Raw genomic sequence first — 21,021 nt, forward strand, 5'->3', positions numbered from 1 at the left:
TTTAGCCATTTTCTAAGTCACCACCTCTGGTTCACTTCTCCCGCCGCCCTCCCCCCAACCCTGCCTGCCCTGAGCAATATCGAGGCTTATGGTGGGGCTGCAGAGGGGAGGGACGATGTCAAACCTACGTCAGAGAGGCAGGGTTTTCTATTCTGAGGTTTGGCAACTCTCCAGCATTGGACCCTGACCTGATGCCCCAGAAGAGAAGCTGGAAAGATAGGACAGGAAAACTCTGCCCCAGCCCAGCTGGGACTACGAGAGTTTGACCACCATGTCCACAGGGTCCACAGTCAGGCTGGACACCTGGGCCTGCATGAGGGCGCTGGGAGCACAGGGCCGCCCCGCCTACCCCCGCTCTGCCTGCATGAGGCACTGGGAGCACAGGGCCGCCCCGCCTACCCCCGCTCTGCCTGCATGAGGCACTGGGAGCACAGGGCCGCCCCGCCTACCCCCGCTCTGCCTGCATGAGGCACTGGGAGCACAGGGCCGCCCCGCCTACCCCCGCTCTGCCTGCATGAGGCACTGGGAGCACAGGGCTGCCCCACCTACCTCCGCTCTGCCTGCACAGAGGAGGTCCACCAAGAGGGAGTGAGGGTTTCCCAGCCCTGCCCTGCCTGTGAGAAGGGTGCCGGGCCAGGAAGGCGGCATCCCTCACTTCCAGAAACTGCTGGTGGTGGCATTTGTACAGGGCTGCCAGCCACACCCTTGGGGGCCAGGGATGGGTGGGTGGGGATGGCCTCTGTGCTGCAGGCCCCTGGAAGGGAAGTCATTGCGCGTGTAAGTGATTTCGGATCATTTCCTCACCCCAGGCGTCACACACACACAGCACTTCCCCTGTCCCCACCTGGCTGCCCTCTGCTCTCCACGCCCCAGCCCCTCCAACCCTGGGCCCTCAAAGTCTCCTGTCTGCCTTGTTAGATCATAAAACATCACACTGGGAGAAGGGGGTCAGATAGCATTGGCTCTGGTGCCCTCATTTGGCTCATGGGGAAACTGAGGCTCAGAGAGGCCAGGTGACATGCCTGGGGTCCTTTAAGGGGTCAGGATAGAGGCAGGGCTGGGATCCAGGTCTGCCAGCCATGCCCAGGCTCTCCCTGCCCCTATCTCTGAAGACAACAGGCCACCTCCTCCATCTCCAGCAAGGACTCCACCAAAACCAAGAGGCCCCGCACAGCCAGAAAGTATTGGTGGGGGAGCCGGCCTTCTACTCCCCGAGGCCCCCAAGCCTGACCTCTGTGCCTCCCAGCAGGAGCCAAGCCAGCACAGAGGCAGTCAATCCCCAGCAACACTGCAGGGCGCCCCCACCCCCCCACCCCTGGCTCCTGGCCTCTGCTCGCCCCCTGAGGTTTCCAGTGCTCCCTGCCCATCCCAGCCCACAGCTCACCTGGGCCCGTGGCCCCAGAGGGCGTGTCCAGGTGTCCTCAGCAAGTCCTGCAGGTGTGGACTGGGCTCCCTCTCCCATGCCACCTGCCCCACCCCCACCCCCACCCCTTGCCTCACTGCGCCCTGTGGGCCTCCCTGACTCTGCCCTTCTCACTGTGTCTTTCTTGGCCCTGGCCACACCTCGGTCCCGTCACCCGTACTGGGCCGTCCTTGCCTCCTCTGGGCCCTGCGTTGGGACCGGCAGGTTGCTTCACAGGGCTTTCCGGTGGCACAGGTGCCCGGCGGGGTGCAGCCCCACCTCCCGCCCAGGCCCTACGGCAGAACTGCTCCGAGTCCCTGAAGGGAAGTCCCTCTGTCACTGGCGGTGGCTGTTCTCACTGCTCACCTCCAGGATCAATATATCCGTGTTATCCCAACCCTGCAGCCAAATTAGTTCTCAATATTGTTTTGTGGAGCAAGAGGCCCACGAAAGCAAAGTGACAGCCATACTGTGGCCCTGACCACCCCCGGCCACCGCCCCCACTGTGGCTGGCCTGATGGCAGGGTGGGCGGGAGACAGCTCACCCTGACCCTCTACACGGAGCGCGTACCCCTGGGCTGGGTGTGTCCCCACCCCCTCCTCCTTGATCACGAGTCCCCCATCCCTCTCACCAGCCCTCGCCAAGTCACACCTGGCAGGGTACCTCAGTGCAGGCCTGGCTGCCCCTTCCTCCACCCAAGAGTGCATGGGCTTCCATGTGCGCAAACACACATGGCATATGCTTACACACACATACACGTGGGCATGAACAGTGCATATATTACATGCATGCAATGCACATACACTGACTGCCTCTATAACACATCGCATGCATACACACATAAAAACACAGGTGTACATGCCCAAACACATACACATACATGCAAGCACACAGAGTAGTGACATGCATCGTGGCCATGATCCCCTGCACCTCCTAACCCTCTGCCATGTGCTGCCGGGAACCTGAGCCCAGGCCTCTACATGGTCTCTCTGGCACATCATCTAGGGTCTCCCGCATCTCACCTCCTTGTCATGGAGCTGAACTTCAATGGGGAGGGAGGAGCTGTGGGCAAGAGTTATGCAGCGGGCATCTCTGAATCTGCGGGGCTTCATGGTTCCTCGCTGGGGAATGCTCTATCTATTGCTATGTGTGTCCTGGGCGCTCTTCATCTCCAGATGGGACCCCCACCCTGGGTGGGGTTGGGGACAGGGACTGGCCCTGGGCTGATCACAGCAGAGGGAGCAGGCTCAGTGTGCGGACACTCAGGAAAGGTGTCAAAGGTGAGCAGAATGAGCCACCTGCCGGCCCACCCGCCAGTGTCAGGAGGGTGTGCTGGGCACCCACGGAGCAGAGACAGCAAGGCCACCTGTGGCTTCCTAGGATGTCGCCATGCCATGCACTGGGGCTGGTGCGGTGAGTCCAAGAGGGTGAGAGGAAGGGTGGGCAGCACTGCCCTTGTCCCCCACCCCCTGGAGACCCCTTCTCTGTGGCTCGGTCTGGGGATTCTATTCATGTGAAGCCAACATTCCTGGAGCCCACAGAGCGCGAGATCATGGCACAGGCGGATCGCTGTCCTGCCTAATGAGAAAATGATGACATGGCCCCAGCGGCCCCTGTGCCCAGCCTCCAGCGCCAGCAGCTCAGCCCAGCACACACCTCCTGCTTTCTGCTATTGCTCTACAGGGCTGCCCACCAGCCCTGGGAAGCCAACTCACAGGCCCACGCCACCTCCTCCAGGGCCTTCCTGTCACCAGGGTTGGACTCCCAGGTGCTAGAGCATTAGGACAGCAGGCCTCCCATCATTAAGACCCTATTGCACAAAGGTAAACTGAGGCCCTGAGCTAACGTGGCTTCTTCAATGCCCTACACAGCGAACCAGTCTCAACTACCCCAGTAGGGAAGGGCTGACTGCATGAGCAAGGCAAGACCGCCCCCTGCAGACTACCCCGCCCCTGGGGCCGACATCACTGGGCCCTCTGAAGGCCAGGGCTGGAGGGGCTGGGCTGAGGGTCTGGAACTCACATTGATCTTGCCTCTGCCCAGGCCTGAAGGAGAAGGAATACAGCGCAGGCAGCAGCCTAGGGGCAGGCGAGGCTGTTCCCCAAGCCCTCCATGTCTGGGACCAGAAGCCCTGGGATCAGAGCCAGCAGGGAAAGAGGGACCCGCCGGGCCTGGGTCAGCTGCCTGCCTGCATCTCTGGCTCAACCCACCCACCAGGCCGAGGACAAGTGGGAAGTGGAGGAGACTCAGGCCCTGGGTTCCTAGGCTGGTGGGGGGTCCCAGACAAAGACAAGGCATTCAGAGAGATGTCCGGGCAGGGTTATAAGCTGGGGGAAGGGTGTGATTGGTGAGGGAGGAAGAAGTCATAGAGGCCTTCCTGGAGGAGGCAGGACTCTGAATCATAGAATCTCAGGATCTGAAGGGATCACAAGGGCTGCCTAAAATTGCACCTCATCACCCCCAGGAATCTCCTTGACACCGTTCCTTCCCGGGGATTGTGATGCCAATGTGAGTCCCTCCCCCTGGGGGGACCTCATATCTTCTCATCGTGGGACAGCTCAGATGGGCAGAGAGCTGCTCCTTACCTGTCACTTCTCAGTGATGCTTCCACCTTTCCCAGGGCTGCCCTTTGGGGCCACAGCCCAAGGGTACCTTCCCCAACCCCAAGGGACAGCTCTTTGGAGCAGAAGCATGGACACAAGACCCGTTTTGGCGGGGACTGCCACCCCTCAGGTGGGCTATCCCCAGGTCTCCTAGACCCTCTGTGCTCCCGCCTCATCCTGGTGGCAGTGGGGGGCCCTGGCCCGGCCCCATCACACCAGGACAGTCCCAGTGCTCCAGGAATGGGCAGCAGCAGCCACTGCCATGAGCAAAGCACCAGAGGAGAATGGCCTTGGTCCATGAGGGAGCACACAGCTGGCTCCTGAGCGTCCCCTGTCCTGGGGCGCATGCCCACCACCTGCCTCATCCCAAGAAGGCTCTCGCGCCACAGCCTCAGTGCCCAGGCCCTGCCCGAGAGCAGACCTGGGGGCCCAAATCAAAGCCAGGGCTGGGTGGAAGGGGCGGGTCAGGCTCGGACAGGGTGGCAGCCAAGGAAATTCCTTAGGTAATCAGTGGCGGGGGGGGGGGGGGCGGGGGGGGGGGGGGGAGTGGGAGGGGGAAGAATCATGACAGGTTTCGTTTTAGGTACCTTTTTTATCCAGAGGGTTCCACCGGTGCTTCTCAGCCTGTGATGTGGACGTGAATCCCTGGGGGATCTCGCCACAACACAGAGTCTGAATCCATGCGTCTGGGGTGGAGACTGAGATACCGCATTTCTAACCGGCCCCAGGTGATGCCCAGGCGCTGGTCTCGGGACCCCTGGTCTCAGGACTTTGAGCAGCAAGGGGCTAAATTAAATTAAAGAAAAAGCACCCAGTCACAATGTAATCAAAATGAAAACAGAGAGGGAGGAATCTTCTCAGGATATCAGCGAGTGAGCAATTGAGCCTCACTTTCCACCCGAGCTTCCTGGAAGCCATGGTGAGAAGGAAGAGAAGTATTTACCAGCTCTTACTCCGTGATAGTGGAGACAGCTCCCTGTGATCAGGAGAAAGTCTCTTGATTCTGGCCGGGGGAGTGATCAAGCAGACATTACTAACCGGAGATGTGAGAAGCAGGCCGTGCTTCAGGGGCACGGCAGGCCCTTCTACGAGGAGGGCTGAGCCTGTGGGGTGTAGCCCTAATGGAAAGTCACAGTTTTTATCACACAGTGCCCTAGTGTCCACCTTGGGCCAGCCCCACCGTCAACGCCCATCAGAGCCCATTTTTCCACCAATGACTGGCCCAGACACTAGCTGGCTCAAGTGCCCCCGATGACCCAGGGAAGCCTGGAGCTCTGAAGGGCCACATGCGGCCCGGGGTGTTCAGGGGAGGGCGGCTGAGGCCCAGGTCTGAGCCTCAGGAAGGGGTGAGGTGGATCTGTGGGCAGCGGAAGAGCCCCACCTCTTCCCAGTAATCAGGACAGGCTTCCTGGAGGAGGGGACATGGCAGACAGATTTGTTTATGTAAAGGAAGGGAGGCATTGTGGGAGAGGAAAGTCCAAGCAGAAGGAGAGATGGGATGGGGTGTGCTTCCAGCCACGGCGGGAGTGGAGCTCCCCTCACTCCCCTCTCCCCACGGCTGGCCCAGACCCTCAGAGAGGGCTGGTGGAGATGGGATGGCACACTGCCCACTTACCATCCCCATGCCCAGTATGTCCTGCGTGACCATCTTCACAGCCTGAATCTCTGCTTCCCCTCAGGGCCCTGCCCGCCTCAAGGAGCACCCAGGCTGGGGGTGCAGAGGCTTGGCCCTCAGGGAGTTCCATACCCAGACCAGCGGGTGGAACTGGGGCTGAAGGGGGAGTTCGGACAACCAAGCCTCTGAATGTAACCGTGGGCACAGCCACAGCCAGGGCAGAGGGGACAGGCTTGGTCCACCTCATGCCGCGAGCCCCGGGACTCACTGCCCCAGCAGCAGCGTCTGCTCTTGAGTGGGTACGTTCCTAGGACAGGCCGACAGGGGAGTCTTCTCAGCCTGAAGGGGGCTGGGGCCGGGTGGGCACAGCACTGGTTGCTCAGGTGCTGGGTTCTCAGCCTCCCTCTCTCATCCTTCCCAGGGTGACCCGGGGCAGCCCTCTTTCCAGCCTCCTTCATGATGAAAGGGACACACAGAACCCTGATGACTTTGGAGAAGAGGAATAAACAAGGTGTGTGTGCATTTGCGGGGAAGAAGGAAAACAGCGGTTGGCACTTTCTGGGATTCCACGGCCGCTGGGGCTGGGGCAATGGGAGTGGGTGCTGGAGCCGCTGGGGCTGGGGCTGGGGCAATGGGAGTGGGTGCTGGAGCTGCTGGGCTGGAGGGTTGACCAGGCTCCCCTGGGCAGGGCCAGACAGGCTCTGACCCATCCTCTCCAGGCTGCTTGCGGGGCGAGGTCTGAATTGGAGGAAAGGCTGGGCTCCCACACAATAGCTCCCGGGGCAGAAACCAGGACACTCAGATATTCCCGGAGCCCCACAGTCTCAGGCCTGGGCTGGTGACGGGAGGAAATAAGGGGAGATAGAAGAGGAGGGGTTCCAGGAAGCCCCACCCTCTTGCCCGTCCTGCTTGGGGGCTCCCAGGCGGCAGGGGAGCAAGCAGGAAGAACTTGGCATCTGCCATCTCTTAGCCTGCAGGCCCCAGGCGAGTGCCTGGCTGTCTGAGACTCAGTTTCCCCCTTGGGAAGTGGGACGTTGAGTGACTGGCCTGTCGGGTGCCTCACACAGTGCCGGCCACTGTGCTGTGGGTCCCTGTCCCAGGGGTGGTCACTGATGAGAACGTGGGCCCAGCTGCGTAGGCCATCTCATCCAATCACTTCCTTTTACAGCAGGGGCCAGAGCCCAGGGCGGAGGGGGCCCGGCGGGGACCACGGGAGGGGAAGGCATTTCTCCAGGGGCTCAGGGGCAGCACGGGGCCCGGCATGGGATGAGGAACAGAGAGGACGTGTTGCCATTGGGGTGGGCTTGGAAAGTAGGACCGATCACAGGGGTTGGGGGCATGGCTATGGTCCAGATGGCTTCTCTGTGTCACAGCAATGCACGTGGTCATACTCCTTGATTCTCAGGGAGTTAGGTCCGCCCCATCCCGCACCCTCCATCCAGCTCCCGGCAAAACAGCCAACATCTGTCTCCTGGGGCAGACAGGGTACACGCTCTGTGCTAGGCCCTGCATCTTCCCCTTCGCACCAACCTGAGCGGGGACAGCACGTGACCACTCCCGTGTTACAGGCAGGGACACACTCCTCAGAAGTTTTTACTTGGTCTGTTTGTTTTGTAACTTAATTTAGGTTCCACAACTGAGAACTCAGAGTTGAGATCTAAACTCAGGTAGCAACCTCCAGGTATGAGCCCATAACCACTGTGCCAAGCTGCCCGGGCCCCTCCCAGTGCACACCCCACGCAGCAACGATCCCTGAACCCAACGAGAGAGCAGCAGACAGACTTGGGACTCCAGGCCCGCAGCCCCCACCTTGCTCCTACAGGTCCAGAGAGCTGGGGAGGCCTGTCTGCTTTCCCACCGGGAGACTTCTGGTCCTCAGATGAGCAGTTTCCCTCATGCCCGCTGACACCCCAAATGGCCAGAGCGGAGGGTTCCAGACTCTGAGAACACAGCTGGGGCCAGAGGTCCTCCCCAAGGCCACCGAGGGACTGAGACCCATCCGGGCAGCCCCGCTGTCCTCCACGTGCACTTGGAGATGGCCAGGCCGCAGGGAACCCATAGGTCCCATCCAGCTGGCCCAAGGTCACCATCAATTCTAAAACAATGGGCAGTGGGTCCAGCCGTGGCCGGAGCCAGAACAAAGGCCTGGGCACTTCCTCGCATTGAGGCCCCCTCCTTCATGGTTTGCCAAGGCAGGGGCAGAGGAAGCCCTCATCGGGAGCTGGCGATGTTTTGCAGACTGTTCCCTGGGGAATGGCAGCCACCAGTGCCAATGGAGAGCAGACAGAGGGAGCGACTGTTCAAGTAGAGATCCACCTGCCAGGGAGCAGAAGTGCGAGGGGCCTGGACGCCAGGCCCGCAGCCCCCACCTTGCTCCCCAGGCTGAATCACTGCAACGCAAGGGACCTCCCACCGCTCCCCTCCCCATGGCCCAGCTCAGAGCTGGCATCTTCCCTCAGACCACCCTCCACGCTGTTGCAGTGTCAGTCCTTTAGAACAGTTGGATCCACCACTGCCTAGCTCTGAAACCCCCCATGGCTCCCCAGTGCTCACAGGAGGCAGCTCAAGCTCCTTCGCCTGACATGCAAAGCCCTTCAGGATTCAGCCCTAATGTCTTTAACCTTCCCACCACCCCAGATCCCCCAGACCCCTTCCCCTGGCAGCTCTGCCCCTGCCCACCCTGCCTAGCATGCCTCTGCCCCTCTTTCTCCCCAACTCTCCTTCAGGATCCAGCTTTAATCCTCCTCCTCCAAGAAGCCTCCCTAACTGCTCCAGCCTATGTAGGCTCCCCTCCTCAAAGCCCTATGTCCCCAATAATTCTAAGAAGGATCTGAACCCAGGAGTTTGGAGAATGGTGTCAGGAGATCAATCAATAATAGAACAATCCTCCCTTAGATTGAGGTTCCCATACACAGCACAGTCTGTTTACACACTTGTCCTGACACAATTATTAATAGCGCCCCACCTCCTACCCCCCAGTCACTGTGCTGGGACAGGGGAGGGGTGGGCAGAGGGGGCAGGGCCCAGAGATGATGCCCGAGAGTGCCTACACTTGGCGCCCAGCAGGGCACAGGGAGGTGGGTGCTTATCACCCAGGGCTCCACTCCTAAGACAGGCGGGACTGTGCCAACCTCCCACATGTCAACAGGCTTTAAAACAGAAACCGCCAGATAAGCAGCCAGGATTGCCCTTATCAGGGGCACAGGAAAGGCGCCAGGTTTAATCGCAAAACCACACCCGGAATCAACGGTTCAGAGACAGGCAGCTGCTGCCTCCCCACCCTGACACCCAGTGCTGGGCCTTTCTGCCTGGAGGCGGGGCAGGCGGGGGCACAGGTGTGGGCTAGGGAGGGGCTTCTTCAAAGAAAGGAGTGAGCCTTGGGCTTCATCCCACCGGATGGGGCAGGTACGTGGGAAGACGAGAACCCCAGGCCCAGGGAGAAGGAAACAGCACTACGTAGAGGGGTGTGTGTGTGAGTGTGTGTGAGTGTGTGTGAGTGTGTGTGTGTGAGTGTGTGTGTGTGTGAGTGTGTGTGTGTGTGAGTGTGTGTGAGTGTGTGTGTGAGTGTGTGAGTGTGTGTGTGAGTGTGTGAGTGTGTGTGAGTGTGTGTGTGTGAGTGTGTGTGTGTGTGAGTGAGTGTGTGTGTGTGTGTGAGTGTGTGTGTGTGTGTGTGTGTGTGTGTGTGTCTGCACGCAGTAACAGGGAATGTGAGAGAGGAGCTGATGGAGGACACTCAGAGGGTAAAGGCAGCGCTTTCAGCTGGGCAATGCAGGAGGGCTTTCTAGAGGAGGGGCCTTGAAGACAGGCCTTGAGGGATGGGGAGACTTTGACTGATGACAGGGCAAGCCCAAGAGCAGGAACCAGGTGCAACAAGGCACTAGCAGAGGCTTTGGGGAAGCAGCTGCTGTGGCCTGGGGTGGGTGGGGGGAGCTGGAGGAGAGATGGGGGAATGGGTGGCAGGTTGGCATCACCCCCTCCCCATCAGATACCAGATATATTCCCTTTAGCCCCAAGACCATCTGATGGTCTGTCTCCAAGAGACCCCTGTGAAGGAGAAATCTCCCGGGAGGGCTCTTCACCAAGGATTGCCATCTGGGCCTCAGTTTCCCCATCTGTAAGCAGAAGGCCTTCAGTGACTTCCTGAGGACATAGGCTGGCCTGTTGTGGGAACTTGGGCAGGAAAGTGGGATGAAGCATGGTGATCATAGATGGCATGAAAAGGGGGGCAGCCCACCTTGGGTTTCCACAGTCCCCGAGCGCCCGGCCAGTGGGGCTCGACCCCTCTCACGCCCAGCAGGTCTGTGGAGCAGCAGGCAGGCTCTGGCAGGGTGCCGCCCGCCACCCCCTCCCCTCCCCCCCGGGCATCGGCCCACCCACTCGCCCGCCCACACACCCGCCCACCCCTCGTCCTGCATTAAGCAATCTCCTTATCGCAAATGCCTGGCATTTTTGCCTTGTAACTACAGCTCCCATAGCCCGTGAGGATTAGGACATGATTACCAAGTGGGGAGGACTCTGGTGGGTGCAGAGAGAGACCTGCACGTGGACTTGGCAGCCTGATCACCTCCTGCAAGTTTCAGGGTCCCAGAGGGGCTTGGTGGCCGGTGAGGATTGTCCCTGGGCCTCTGGGAGGGAAGGCCATCTGTGTCTGTCACCCTTGTCCGTCCCTCACCTCTCGCTCACATTGCCTTCACTGGGAGCACCGCGGGAGCCCCTCAACGTGCCCCCCACCCCACTCACACCCCCACTCACACCCACCCGGGCCAGAGGGAGAGGTCAGAAGCAGGGCTCTGAGCCGTCCTGTCCGGGGAAAATGCCCCAACCCCCAGCCCACAAGCTAAAGTCATCTCCTACTGGCTGCCTCCTCTCCTAACCCTTGGAGCTCCCCCTGTCACGTCACCCCCATGACACTCACAGACATGGATGTTCACAGTCTCTTGGTTCTCACTGTTCTTTTTACCTGCAAAGATCCTCCATCCAGTTCACTTGTCACACCCAGGCCCTCGTTCAGGCCCCGGTGAGATGCTGCCACCCCTGGGAAGCCTCCCCAAGCCCCCTACCCCCCCACACACACACCTGCAAAGATTAAGAGCAAACACTCATCAAATCCCTGTGAAGGGCCAGGCCCTGCTCTACCCACTTCACAACTTACTGACACACTGAATCCTCATTCCAGCCTGTGAGGAGGTCATCTTACAGATGAGGAAACTGAGGCCCAGGGAGGCAGCAGTGGACCAGGACCAAGCCCAGGCCCTCTGGTCCCACTGCGGCTCTCCTCCAGCACTTCTTCATGATGGGACGACATCCGCGTCCCCACGTCTCCCACATCGTAAGCTGGAGCAGAGCTCCTCGAACTTCCATCTGACTCACCCAAGGGTTTTGTTAAAATGCAGCTTCTGATTCGGTGGGTCAGGCTGGGCCAGACCCGAGGTTCCGCATATCTAAGCTCTCGGGCCTTGTGGAAGCTGCTGGTCTGAGGACTGCATGTTGGGCCACGACTCAGGTCGAACTAGGGCAGGAAAAGCCTCGTGTTGCCAGGCGCCTGGCAAAGACTGGCCCTTTTCCTCTGGGGTGCCTCTTTTGCTGCCCAACTTCCCTCCTGGCTCGGACACAGAGACCCCAGGGGTTGGGTGGGGTCTGGATGCACGCCTGCCTTTGCACATCCTCTCTAAGCCAGGGCCCAGCCCTGCCTCCCTGGGAAGCCCTGCGGTTCTGGAAATGGTTCTTACCTGCGCTGTCTCCATTGAACTCACAGAGAGAGTGGTGCACATGGCTCTGCCAACATGGGTCCATCACAGCTTCTGGCCCTGGGACAAGGGGAAGGAAGCACTGGGCGGGCAGTGGGAGAGGTGGCAGGGTGCGGGGGTCTCTCTCCCTCAGCTGAGGAGCGAGGGGGATGGTTCCTTCTCCCATGAGATGCCACTGCTCCCAATGGGTGGCTGAGCAGACAGGCAGGCTGAGGTGGGAAGGTCTGACCTCCAAAAGTGGGAGGCGAAGATGTGTCGGTGCTTTGCGTGGCCCAAACGTGGATCCTGCAGAGGCAAACTCGGGTCTTCTTGACTGGGGAGCAGGCAGGGACTCCGCCAGAGGCAGCAGCCACAGCACGAATCACCCGGCTCCAGAGAAGTCCCAGGAATGGGAGGGCCCCATAAGAGGAGGCCCCATAAGAGGAGGCCCCATAAGGGGAGGCCCCATAAGGGGAGGCCCCATAAGAGGAGGCCCCATAAGGGGAGACCCCATAAGGGGAGGCCCCATAAGGGGAGACCCCATAAAAGGAGGCCCCATAAGAGGAGGCCCCATGAGAGGAGGCCCCATAAGAGGAGACCCCATAAGAGGAGACCCCATAAGGGGAGGCCCCATAAGGGGAGGCCCCATAAGAGGAGGCCCCATAAGGGGAGGCCCCATAAGAGGAGGCCCCATAAGGGGAGACCCCATAAGGGGAGGCCCCATAAGAGGAGGCCCCATAAGAGGAAGGCCCCATAAGGGGAGGCCCCATAAGGGGAGGCCCCATAAGAGGAGGCCCCATAAGGGGCGACCCCATGTGAGGAGGCCCCCATGCGAGCTTTCCATCGGTGAGAGCATGGTGTGTTACCATCAGACGGTCTCACTGCTCACACTGCCCCCGAAGGAGTGGAGTCGACCTGCTTTCATCAGAGACCAAGAAACAAACAGTGGAGAACAGGAGGGAGCCCAGTGGGAAGGTATAGTGAGAAAGGATGAGCTGCCTCCTGCCTGCACCCCACCGAGGCCTGCTTGTTCAGTGGACCAGACCCCCAAGACGCAGGGCCGGGCCGGGCCAGGCGCAGCCCTGGGGAGGCCACTCCACTCTAGGAGGGGGTTGGCTCTTAACCTTTTGAGGGCAAAGAGGGGGCATTATTCCCAGTGCAAGGCCATGAGGAAGGCTAAGGCTTCTCTTCCCAGAAAATTACACATATGGACATGTGCACAAAGATTTTCCTATAATGGGGGCCAGGGGCCACTGAAGCGCACCCTAGGAAACTAGGCCTCCAATGGAGAACGCCCACGAGCCAGGCGCCTGGGCCTGTGTTCCGTGCCTGCAGGCTTGGCCGGGACGTGGGCTCATTCTGGCTTCTGAGTCCAGGAGAGGAGGCGCCAGGCTTCGCTCATCTTCCATCCAGAAAACAGGCAACAGCATCGAGCTGCATGTGTACCTGCGTCTCGGCTTCCAGAAAGTGCTTTTGTAATTTGTTGGAAGCAATCTCCGCAAGCAACGCTGGGAATATTTTGATTTCCCCGGCCCTGCCACGGAGACCCTGGTCAGAAGGTTAAGTGAGTTTCATTGAAAAGACAGTTTTCCTTCCAGGCTGATAAACAAAGCCGCTGCAAGGAAACCACCTTCCTCCGCGGCCGCCTGGCCAAGGAAAACAAGCGCATAAACATTTCAGGGGCATATAGGAAGCAGTTCTGCCGGGCGCCTGCTGAGAAGGGCCTCGGAGTTTACACAGCAGAACCCCAGGCCTCTGTGCAGCCTGGACAAAGCATCCCAGCCGTCACTTCCCTCCGGCTCCTCCCTGCTGTCCCCAAAGACTCACAGCGGCCACAGCTCTGCACCGCCCGCGAGAGCACAGGGCTCTTTACCGGGCCACTGGAGGCGGCTCTGCCTCTGGTCCCCGCCCTCAGTCCTGGTGCTGGGAGCCACTGCAAAGGTCCCAACCTCTGTTTTTGACACCACGGTCTCCCTGGTCTTTCTCACCAGCCTCCATTGCATTCTATACCTCCCATTCTTTCTGCAATCGGAGGATATACATTAATGGGATGAGGAGGCTTCGACTGTACAATTTCCCGTGTCAGGAGTCCACTCCATCCTGGCTCTGCAATGTGGGGAATCCACAGACTGCCCCCCCCCCCCGCCATGTTCAGCCAGTTTCTGCACATGCCCACTGCAGACACAGGGGCCACACCCGTCCCTCTGCTCATCTCCATCCTATTGCCCTCCGTGGCCAAGCGGTCCCTCCCGAGAAGGTTCTTTCCTCCAAATCCACTTGGCCAGGTCCTGCCAACTATCCTTTCGGCGCCTGGCAGGCACCCAGGCCGCCCTGGGAGGGCTCCCAGGACCACCCCCGCCCCCCGCCCCCTACACACACACAGGCACCCAGGCCTGCCCTGGGAGGGCTCCCGGAGAACCAAGTTGCTCCTGGTCAGCACAGCTTACATCACCTGGTGCCTGAGACCTGGCTCTGAGCAGAAGTCCAGCAGGAACACCTCAAAACCAGAGGCTATCAGTTGCCTACGGAGACCCGGTTAGGGCCGTCTTAGCCCACAGGTCACCAGGTCCCCTGCACCCAGGACTGCTCCCACCCCAGCCACGAACCACGCAGACCTGGCACTTCCTTCGCAGCAACAAATGAGTCTTGGCTCTTGCGTGGTTTCACTCCTGTTTTATAGAAAGCCGACCACCAGAAATAACCAGTGTCCAGGGTCCCGGGAGGACCATGTCAGAGGCTGAGCAAGGGGGTGGCCCAGCAGGGAGCCAGGGAGGGATGCAGGGAAGGGCAGCCGAGGCCCCAGCAGCGCCTCCTTCCTGTCCTTGGCAGTCACAGCTCGGCTGGGAGGGAGCCATAGCATCGTGGGCCCTTGTCCGTCCAGGGCAGCCCTTCATGGAAGGAGCAGAGGTTCTGGATGCTTCTGCAGCAGTGCTGGCCCAGGTGAGGTGACACCCGTCTGAGACTCGTCCCTGAGGCCGGGGGCTCAGCTGTCACCCTGTGATGAGTGGAGTCATAGAACTCTCCCACACGAAGGCTCACAGGATCGGGTCTGAGCCGTTCCAGTTCACAGACGCCCCCTTCCACCTACGAGCAGAGGGACAGGAAGAGCGTCAGTGCGGCAGGGCCCACGCAGGAGCCCCTCAGGCCCTCACTCACATGGCCTTCCTGTCTTGGGGTCTTGCAGGAGTCAGGTTCTGCCCTGCCCACTCACACACAAGCCTGCACCTAGGCCCTTACAAAGGCACCCAAGACCCCGAGGGTGATGGAGGGGCAGGTCCTTCTTTCCTTCCTTCCTTCCTTCCTTCCTTCCTTCCTTCCTTCCTTCCTTCCTTCCTTCCTTCCTTCCTTCCTTCCTTCCTTCCTTCCTTCCTTCCTTCCTTCCTTCCTTCTTCCTTCCTTCCTTCCTTCCTTCCTTCCTTCCTTCCTTCCTTCCTTCCTTCCTTCCTTCCTTCCTTCCTTCCTTCCTTCCTTCCTTCCTTCCTTCCTTCCTTCTTTCCTTCCTTCCTTTCCTTCCTTCCATTCCTTCCTTCCTTCCATTCCTTCCTTCCTTCCTTCCTTCCTTCCTTCCTTCCTTCCTTCCTTCCTGCCTGCCTTCCATTCCTTCCTTCCTTCCGCCACGAGTGCTCACTGAGAGCTCCTAGGTGCCTGGCCGTGTGGGGCCCTCGGCTGATGTGAGACCCACACACATCTGAATCCAGACACTTTCCAGGGGTGCCTGACGGTGGCACTTTAAAGGCACGTGGAAGACCTACATTCAGAAAAATTCGGGCTCATTCCAGATGCAGGAGGAGTTCTGGCTGGTGAGGCCCAGTAAGGGGGGGAAAGAAGTGCAGCAGAGGGTGGGGAGCGGCGGGGGCAGCGCCGTGTGGGACCCGGAGGCCTTGCAGAGACGCTGGCCTTTGCTCTCAGAGCCACAGGAACTAGTGAAGGGCTGTGGGCCATTCAATAAAACAGACATTCGTTCATTTATACACATTATTAAATAGTGTGTGACGCCCTAAGAAGCACTGAGCATAATTAAACTGTAGTCCAGGGCTCTCATACCATTTAATAAAAGTTCAATTCCAAAATCAAAATGATGGTCCGTGAGACCATGACATTTCCCAACATGCGACTTGAATATGTGGTGCTATATTTCTAAACAACTCGGAGGAGTCACATTTGTGGAGATGGATCCGGCACTGGGTATCGGATACGTACACTCCCCTAAGATGAAATGGAGTGGAAGCAGACGTTGCCCCTACAGCGCTGCTAGACAGAGTGCAGAGCTGAGGCTGGAGCGTAGGAATGCTTTCACACGCAGGGGCCTGGGGAGGGAGGGAGTTTTCCTCCAGGACAAACGTCAAAATGGGAACCGCCACAGAGGAGGAAGGGAGAGCAGCTTTTCTCACTTTAATTGCACATCTGCAGTCTGGAGGGCAGGGAGGAAGGAGGGACGTCTCGCCCAAAACAGGATGGGTGCCTCTCCCAACCGAAGCTTAGAAGCACCAAGGGGTTTCATCACAAACCCAACCGCCTTCACCGTCAAGGATACCCGGGACTCCCACGGAAGTCCTTTCTCTCCCCTGCCTCAGCTCTGCTGTCCTTCCTCACATCCCCGCCCCCGCCCTCAGGTGGCGAGGTACCGCCTTGCAGAGGCAGTGGGTTCAGATACACTCTGCTCTTCCAACGTCCTGTCTTCCCGTTCCAGACAACTCTTCGGTGTCCGCAAAGACTGTCTGTTCCCCTGCTGAACCTCTGCCTACTTCACACCATCCATTCCCCTTCAAATGAGCAGAAAGATTTCTTGTCATTTGGAGAAAAACATCTTAGCGGAATTGCTGTGCTTCTTGTGGGAAGGTTTAGAGCGGGAGATATTTGCACATAGCCCGTTTGGAACAATTAATATTGCATTCCCTTCACTCCACCCAGGGCACAGCGAGGCTAGACCTTCCACAACCACGGGAATGCGAGGGTGTAACGTTCAGCATGGTCCAGACACGAGGCAGCCCTGCCCTAGGCGAGCACGTCAATCAGCATCCAAGAAACCTTCACCTGGCCCATGTATGAATGCTGAGCCGCCCCTCCTCGCTAAAGCACGAAAAGCTGGGTGATGGGTGGGTGATGGGGAAGCTGTTCAGTCGTGAATGTCTTGCTGCTTTAGGGAACTGGCCCTTCCAAAACCAGCTCCGTATCTCTGCGTGGCTCTTGGTAAGAAACCTCACCCAAAATGAGGCTGCATGGTTCTGGCACGGCAGGCTGAGTGGTGTCATGTCACCACCTGGTCCACTTACTCCTGGGACCCTTCAGAAGCAGGTCTGGATGTGCAAACAATTTGCATACATTCTGGAAGAGTCTTTATCGGCAGTAATGGCTGGAAGAACTACCTTAGTAAGACACATTGCAACCTAACGCGTGGCGAGATGCACAACCCGCTGTGCTCGTCCACGGGCCCTGCCCCCTCCATCACCAGTCACGTCGGGTGAATCGAAAGACTGGGCATCGCTGTCCACTGGGCGTGGAAGAATGAAGTGACTCCGTGGTGTCCGGGTGCTTTAGACTCTGTCCTGAGCTGCTGTGTTTCAGCACTGAGGCCTATCCGGAGGAGGCTCTTCGGGGTCTAGGGGTTGAACCACTTCAGTGGAATCCACCACCACCAGCACCAGCACCAGCACCAGCACCAGCACATTGTCGTGACTACAAGAAGAGGCACTGGGACTGGACCTGGAGACAGCCCACCGTGGCCGGGAGGGGCGGGCTGCCCCTAGGTGGTCAGTGCCCACCGCCTGCACTGGCTGATGCTGGACCCTGAGATGCCCCCGAGCAGCCCACAGAGAGCAGTCAGTGGGGAAGATTGGAGGTGAGACAGGCTGGGCAGGTGTGGTGCTGACCACAGGCTCCCAGGGACGGGGCTGGCCCGCTGCGTCTGCTGGGTTAACAGCGCTTTAGCAATCTGTAGCCACACAGCGCAGGGCTCAATTGATTCTACCATGTAATTTGAGATTTTCAATTTCTTCCTCTATTCATCTTTGCAGTTCTGAAGCTGTCATCAAAAAGCTTTTATTGTTCTATGAAGATTTGTGGGTAAGCAGCAGCCTCTGTCAGTTACTTTCCGAGCTTTGGGGCTCTCGGGACACATCCTAACTCCAGACCCCAGGAAGGCAGCAGAGGGAGGCAGGGCGGGGAGTGACGTCTGTCCACAGCCGGGCTCCAGGGGCCGATTTGCAAAGGGGGAAAGACTGCCCACCCCAGGGCAAGAGTGAGGGGAAGAGTCATAAATGGACCGGACTTCTGTGTCCCTCTAAGATCCACCTTCAGCCTGGCCCCCAAGGCCCTCCCCATCCCTGTCCATCCCTCCCAGCCTTGTCCTCCCCACTCTGAACAGGCAGGTGGAGTTCCTCCTCTGAGCTCCCAATCTGCAAACATCTCAGACCCCGGCGAGATGGCACTTGGTTTCGGGGAGGGGGCGAGTCAGGCTTGTCTGCCACTAGATGTCACGTCACACCAACAGCCACCACATCCTATGGCCAGGCCATGGGGTTTACACTTAGTTTGGGGGTTTTCACAGAGATAACAAACCCACCCCATTCCAGCCATCGGAGGGAGAGTCCTACAGCCCCAGAGAGAAGCAGCTGCCATTTACAATCGAAATCAAAGCAGAGACGGCTTAAAGCCTGAAAGGACAGAGACACGAAACACACGCACTTTCAAAACCGCTCCTAGTGGGGAGTCGCTTCCGAGTCCATTGCAAAGACAGGAAGAGCCTGCAGCGCAGTGAGGACAGGTGAGACGGGAGGGACGGACGGAGGCTCGGCGTGCACAGCGCCTATGCCCTGGTCCCGTCTGTCAGGAGGAGGCTGAGAGGAAGGGCGGGGAGCAGGGCTTCGAAGCTCTGCTGCGGGGGCTTGTGCATTGTAGGGTGTTTAGTGCCCTCCCCGCCCCAGCTGCAACAACCAAAACTGCCCAGACATTGCCAAGCAGCCCCTGGGGTGCAAAACCACCCGGGCTGAGGACCCAGCGCTGGCATAGGGGTGAGCTCAGTGAAGCTGCCAGGGTCCCCGGGGCCCAGGTGGGCCCAGCGTCACAGACGTCCCCTCACAGCCACAGATGTGGCCCTTCCCCCAGGGCTGCCAGAACGGCCATGGTCAACAGAACGGCAGTGACTGCGCCAAACAATTTCAACGCTGATAACCCCGATTTGGGGGAGAGATAGAGCCTGTGTCAGAGCCTCCGAGCCGACTGGTAGGAGGACACCCCGAGCTCCTCTCACTCACTTGGGTTCCCCAGGGGAGTACCCTTTGTGCAGGCTTCCTCCCTGGGCCCCAGCGGTTCTGGAAGGGGCCCCAGCGGCTCTGGAAGGAGCCCGGGGGGGGGGGGGGTCTCACCTGTCTGGGCCTCCGCCCCATCCTTCAGGGGTCTCCCTCCCCGACAGCCTGTGAGTTGCCAGAGGGCAGAGCTATCCCCCCCACCCTGACCTCCCGCTCAGTGCCTGAGCACGGGCACCCAGGGTGCTGCTCAATGAGCACCCCTCCATCCAGCCGCTCCCCCGGGGGCCAGACCCAGTGGGAAACCTGAATCTGGTTCACTTCCTCCGCCCCGTACTTTCCCTCTGCCCCCGGCTGTCACAAGCCTGCTGTGGCCCACGCTATTCTCCCACCCCTCTCCTCTGCCTCCTCCCGATCCCCCACTCCCCTCACGCATGACGGTCACGGAGGATGTGGTCATTCCCAACCAACAGGTGGGAACGCTGGGTGCAGAGCAGAACCGAAGCTCCCGGAGGTCAGACACGTGACAGCGCGGAGCAGGACAGCGAGGCCAGACCCTGCGCTGTCCCCGCCCCCTCCCCCCGCATCGTGGAGCCCAGTGTTCTGTGAGCCCAACCAGGTGCCAGGAAACCGGGGCAGGTGTGTGAGGGCTGCAGTGGGAGCCCAGGGAACCCTGCTCCCGCGGGTGGCCCTCGGGTGGGTGGAGGGCAGCGGGGAGCAGGGCGCTGGGTGCCAGGCCCTGGAAGACAACATTCCAGCTGGAATTACATTTTCAATTTCTTGTCTGAGCCTCCAAACAGAAACATCTGTGGCCCAGCCCCAGGCCCCGGCTATGAGCTCTTTCCTCTCTTCTCTGGACTGGTGACAACTGTGTCGTCTTCTCCCCTCTAGCCAGGCTGGAAGGTTGAGCGGTCACTGTGTTGGGAAATGACCATAAATGAGCCTGCTTTTGCTGAGATGGTGAGAGAACAGCGGGAGGAGGGGCGGAGGACAGGCTCCCCATTCCTGACACAAGTGAGCGAAGGTAACAGGAGACTCTCTGAGGCGGAGACGTGCATCACGCCAGACAGTAGAGATGGCCTAGGACCCGGGACCGTTCAACTTAGGATGCTCTTCTCCAAAGGCAAAGACCGAAGTCTTGTGCAGCGTTGCCATGGCAACAAAGCCGGGTGGCAGGAAGTCACACAGCCTGCCCAGTGACCTTCCTCTGGGCTGGGACAGCTCGAGCCTCAGCTCCAGGCCCTAGGCTGCCTGTGAGTAGCGGTTGGCCTGGGGCACAAACCCGACCCTGGAGAGCCCGTCTGTAAAAGGAAGGGCTGCCTGCTGGTGAGCAAAGGCCTCCTGTGGATCCAAGCAAGAGGACAGCTGGCCAGGGGGGTGGTGTGCTCCGTGCTGGGGCAGGGCGAGCATCAGAGGTCCTGGGCCACAGAGCTGGGCTTGAGGGCAGACGGTGCCTCTCTCCCTGGGCCAGAACAGTGGATTCTGAACTTGACTTCCACTTGACTGTGAACCCCGAGAGCAGGAACCAAGTCGCATGCAGCAGTTCCTTCCACGGAATCCAGCCCAGGGTTCCTTGGGGCTGAAGGGATGGGAGGGGAACCACCTCCCCTCAGGTTCATGCCTCGCGAGCACTGACTCACCTCGGCAGGTGCTTGGGGTCGGACTGGCCTTAGAGATGGCCTGAGCCCGGGCCGTGGCACCACACCTACCCTCTTCCCCCAAGGCAGCGACTTCCTACGAGAGCAGGACTTATCCCTCAAAGGCAGGCCCTAGTCCAGCAGGTCCTCACTGACCTGAAAGGCCACTTTCCTAAGTTTCTCCCTTTGAGCTGCTTGAGAAACTGGGATGAAAACGAAACGCAAAGCCTTTGTAATCCAACCCCTGGAGCAGGATTCTGGAGGCCGGGCTGTTTCCCATTACGGGTGTGTTATCTGATGGGGACAGAGGGGGAGCCCAGGTCCCACTCCGCCCACTCCACTTTTCCGGGAACAACGCTGGGAAAAGTTTCTCGGAGTTAACCACCCAGGTGGACCCCACGGGCAGGGGAACGGGTGGGGGAAGGGGGGCAAGTGCTGGGGAAGTGGAGCCGGCAGACAGCTGGTCTCAGGGAACTGCTAGCAGAGGGTGGCGCACTCCCCCCTGGAGGGCAGGGCGGGTAGGGACCATGGAGACAGTCCCTGGCCCTGGGCGCTGCAGCAGGTGGGACGGTCAGATGCAGGAGGGCCAGCAGCTCACCTGGCATCTGACCTCACCAGGCAGCCAGGGACGGGGCACTGTCCTTTCCAGGCACCGGAAGTGTGGGCCTCAAAGCGTGGGCCGGGGCAGCGGCACCAGCAGCACCGGGAACTACTCAAATGAAAATTCTCAGGCCCCCACAGCCCGCTCAGCCAGAAGCCTGGGGTGAGACCGTGACCTGTGGGTCACCACGCC

At 59.7% G+C, this 21,021-nt stretch overlaps 1 protein-coding gene and 1 long non-coding RNA gene across 3 annotated transcripts in view; both read right to left on the bottom strand.

Annotated features, from left to right (window-relative positions):
* Positions 1-4,599: 4,599 nt before the first annotated feature.
* On the bottom strand, positions 4,600-5,241 carry LOC118665682. Its single transcript, XR_004970733.1, has 3 exons — positions 5,225-5,241; positions 4,950-5,124; positions 4,600-4,792 (listed from the first exon to the last, which is right to left on the bottom strand). It is a non-coding gene; the product is annotated as an uncharacterized LOC118665682 (long non-coding RNA).
* An 8,764-nt stretch (positions 5,242-14,005) lies between these two features.
* The window catches only part of MINDY4 (MINDY lysine 48 deubiquitinase 4), a 93,102-nt gene continuing 86,086 nt past the window's right edge, over positions 14,006-21,021 (bottom strand). Inside the window, exon 16 of one of the 2 annotated variants that reach the window (XM_036327699.1) lies at positions 14,006-14,431. In XM_036327699.1, coding sequence (XP_036183592.1) covers positions 14,177-14,431 — 255 coding nt within the window. In that variant the 3' untranslated portion in view covers positions 14,006-14,176. The remainder of the gene's footprint in view (positions 14,432-21,021) is intronic. The other variant, XM_036327698.1, reaches the window with a different exon arrangement.

The sequence above is a fragment of the Myotis myotis genome, unplaced genomic scaffold (assembly GCF_014108235.1).
Source record: "Myotis myotis isolate mMyoMyo1 unplaced genomic scaffold, mMyoMyo1.p scaffold_m19_p_11, whole genome shotgun sequence".
NCBI lineage: Eukaryota > Metazoa > Chordata > Mammalia > Chiroptera > Vespertilionidae > Myotis > Myotis myotis.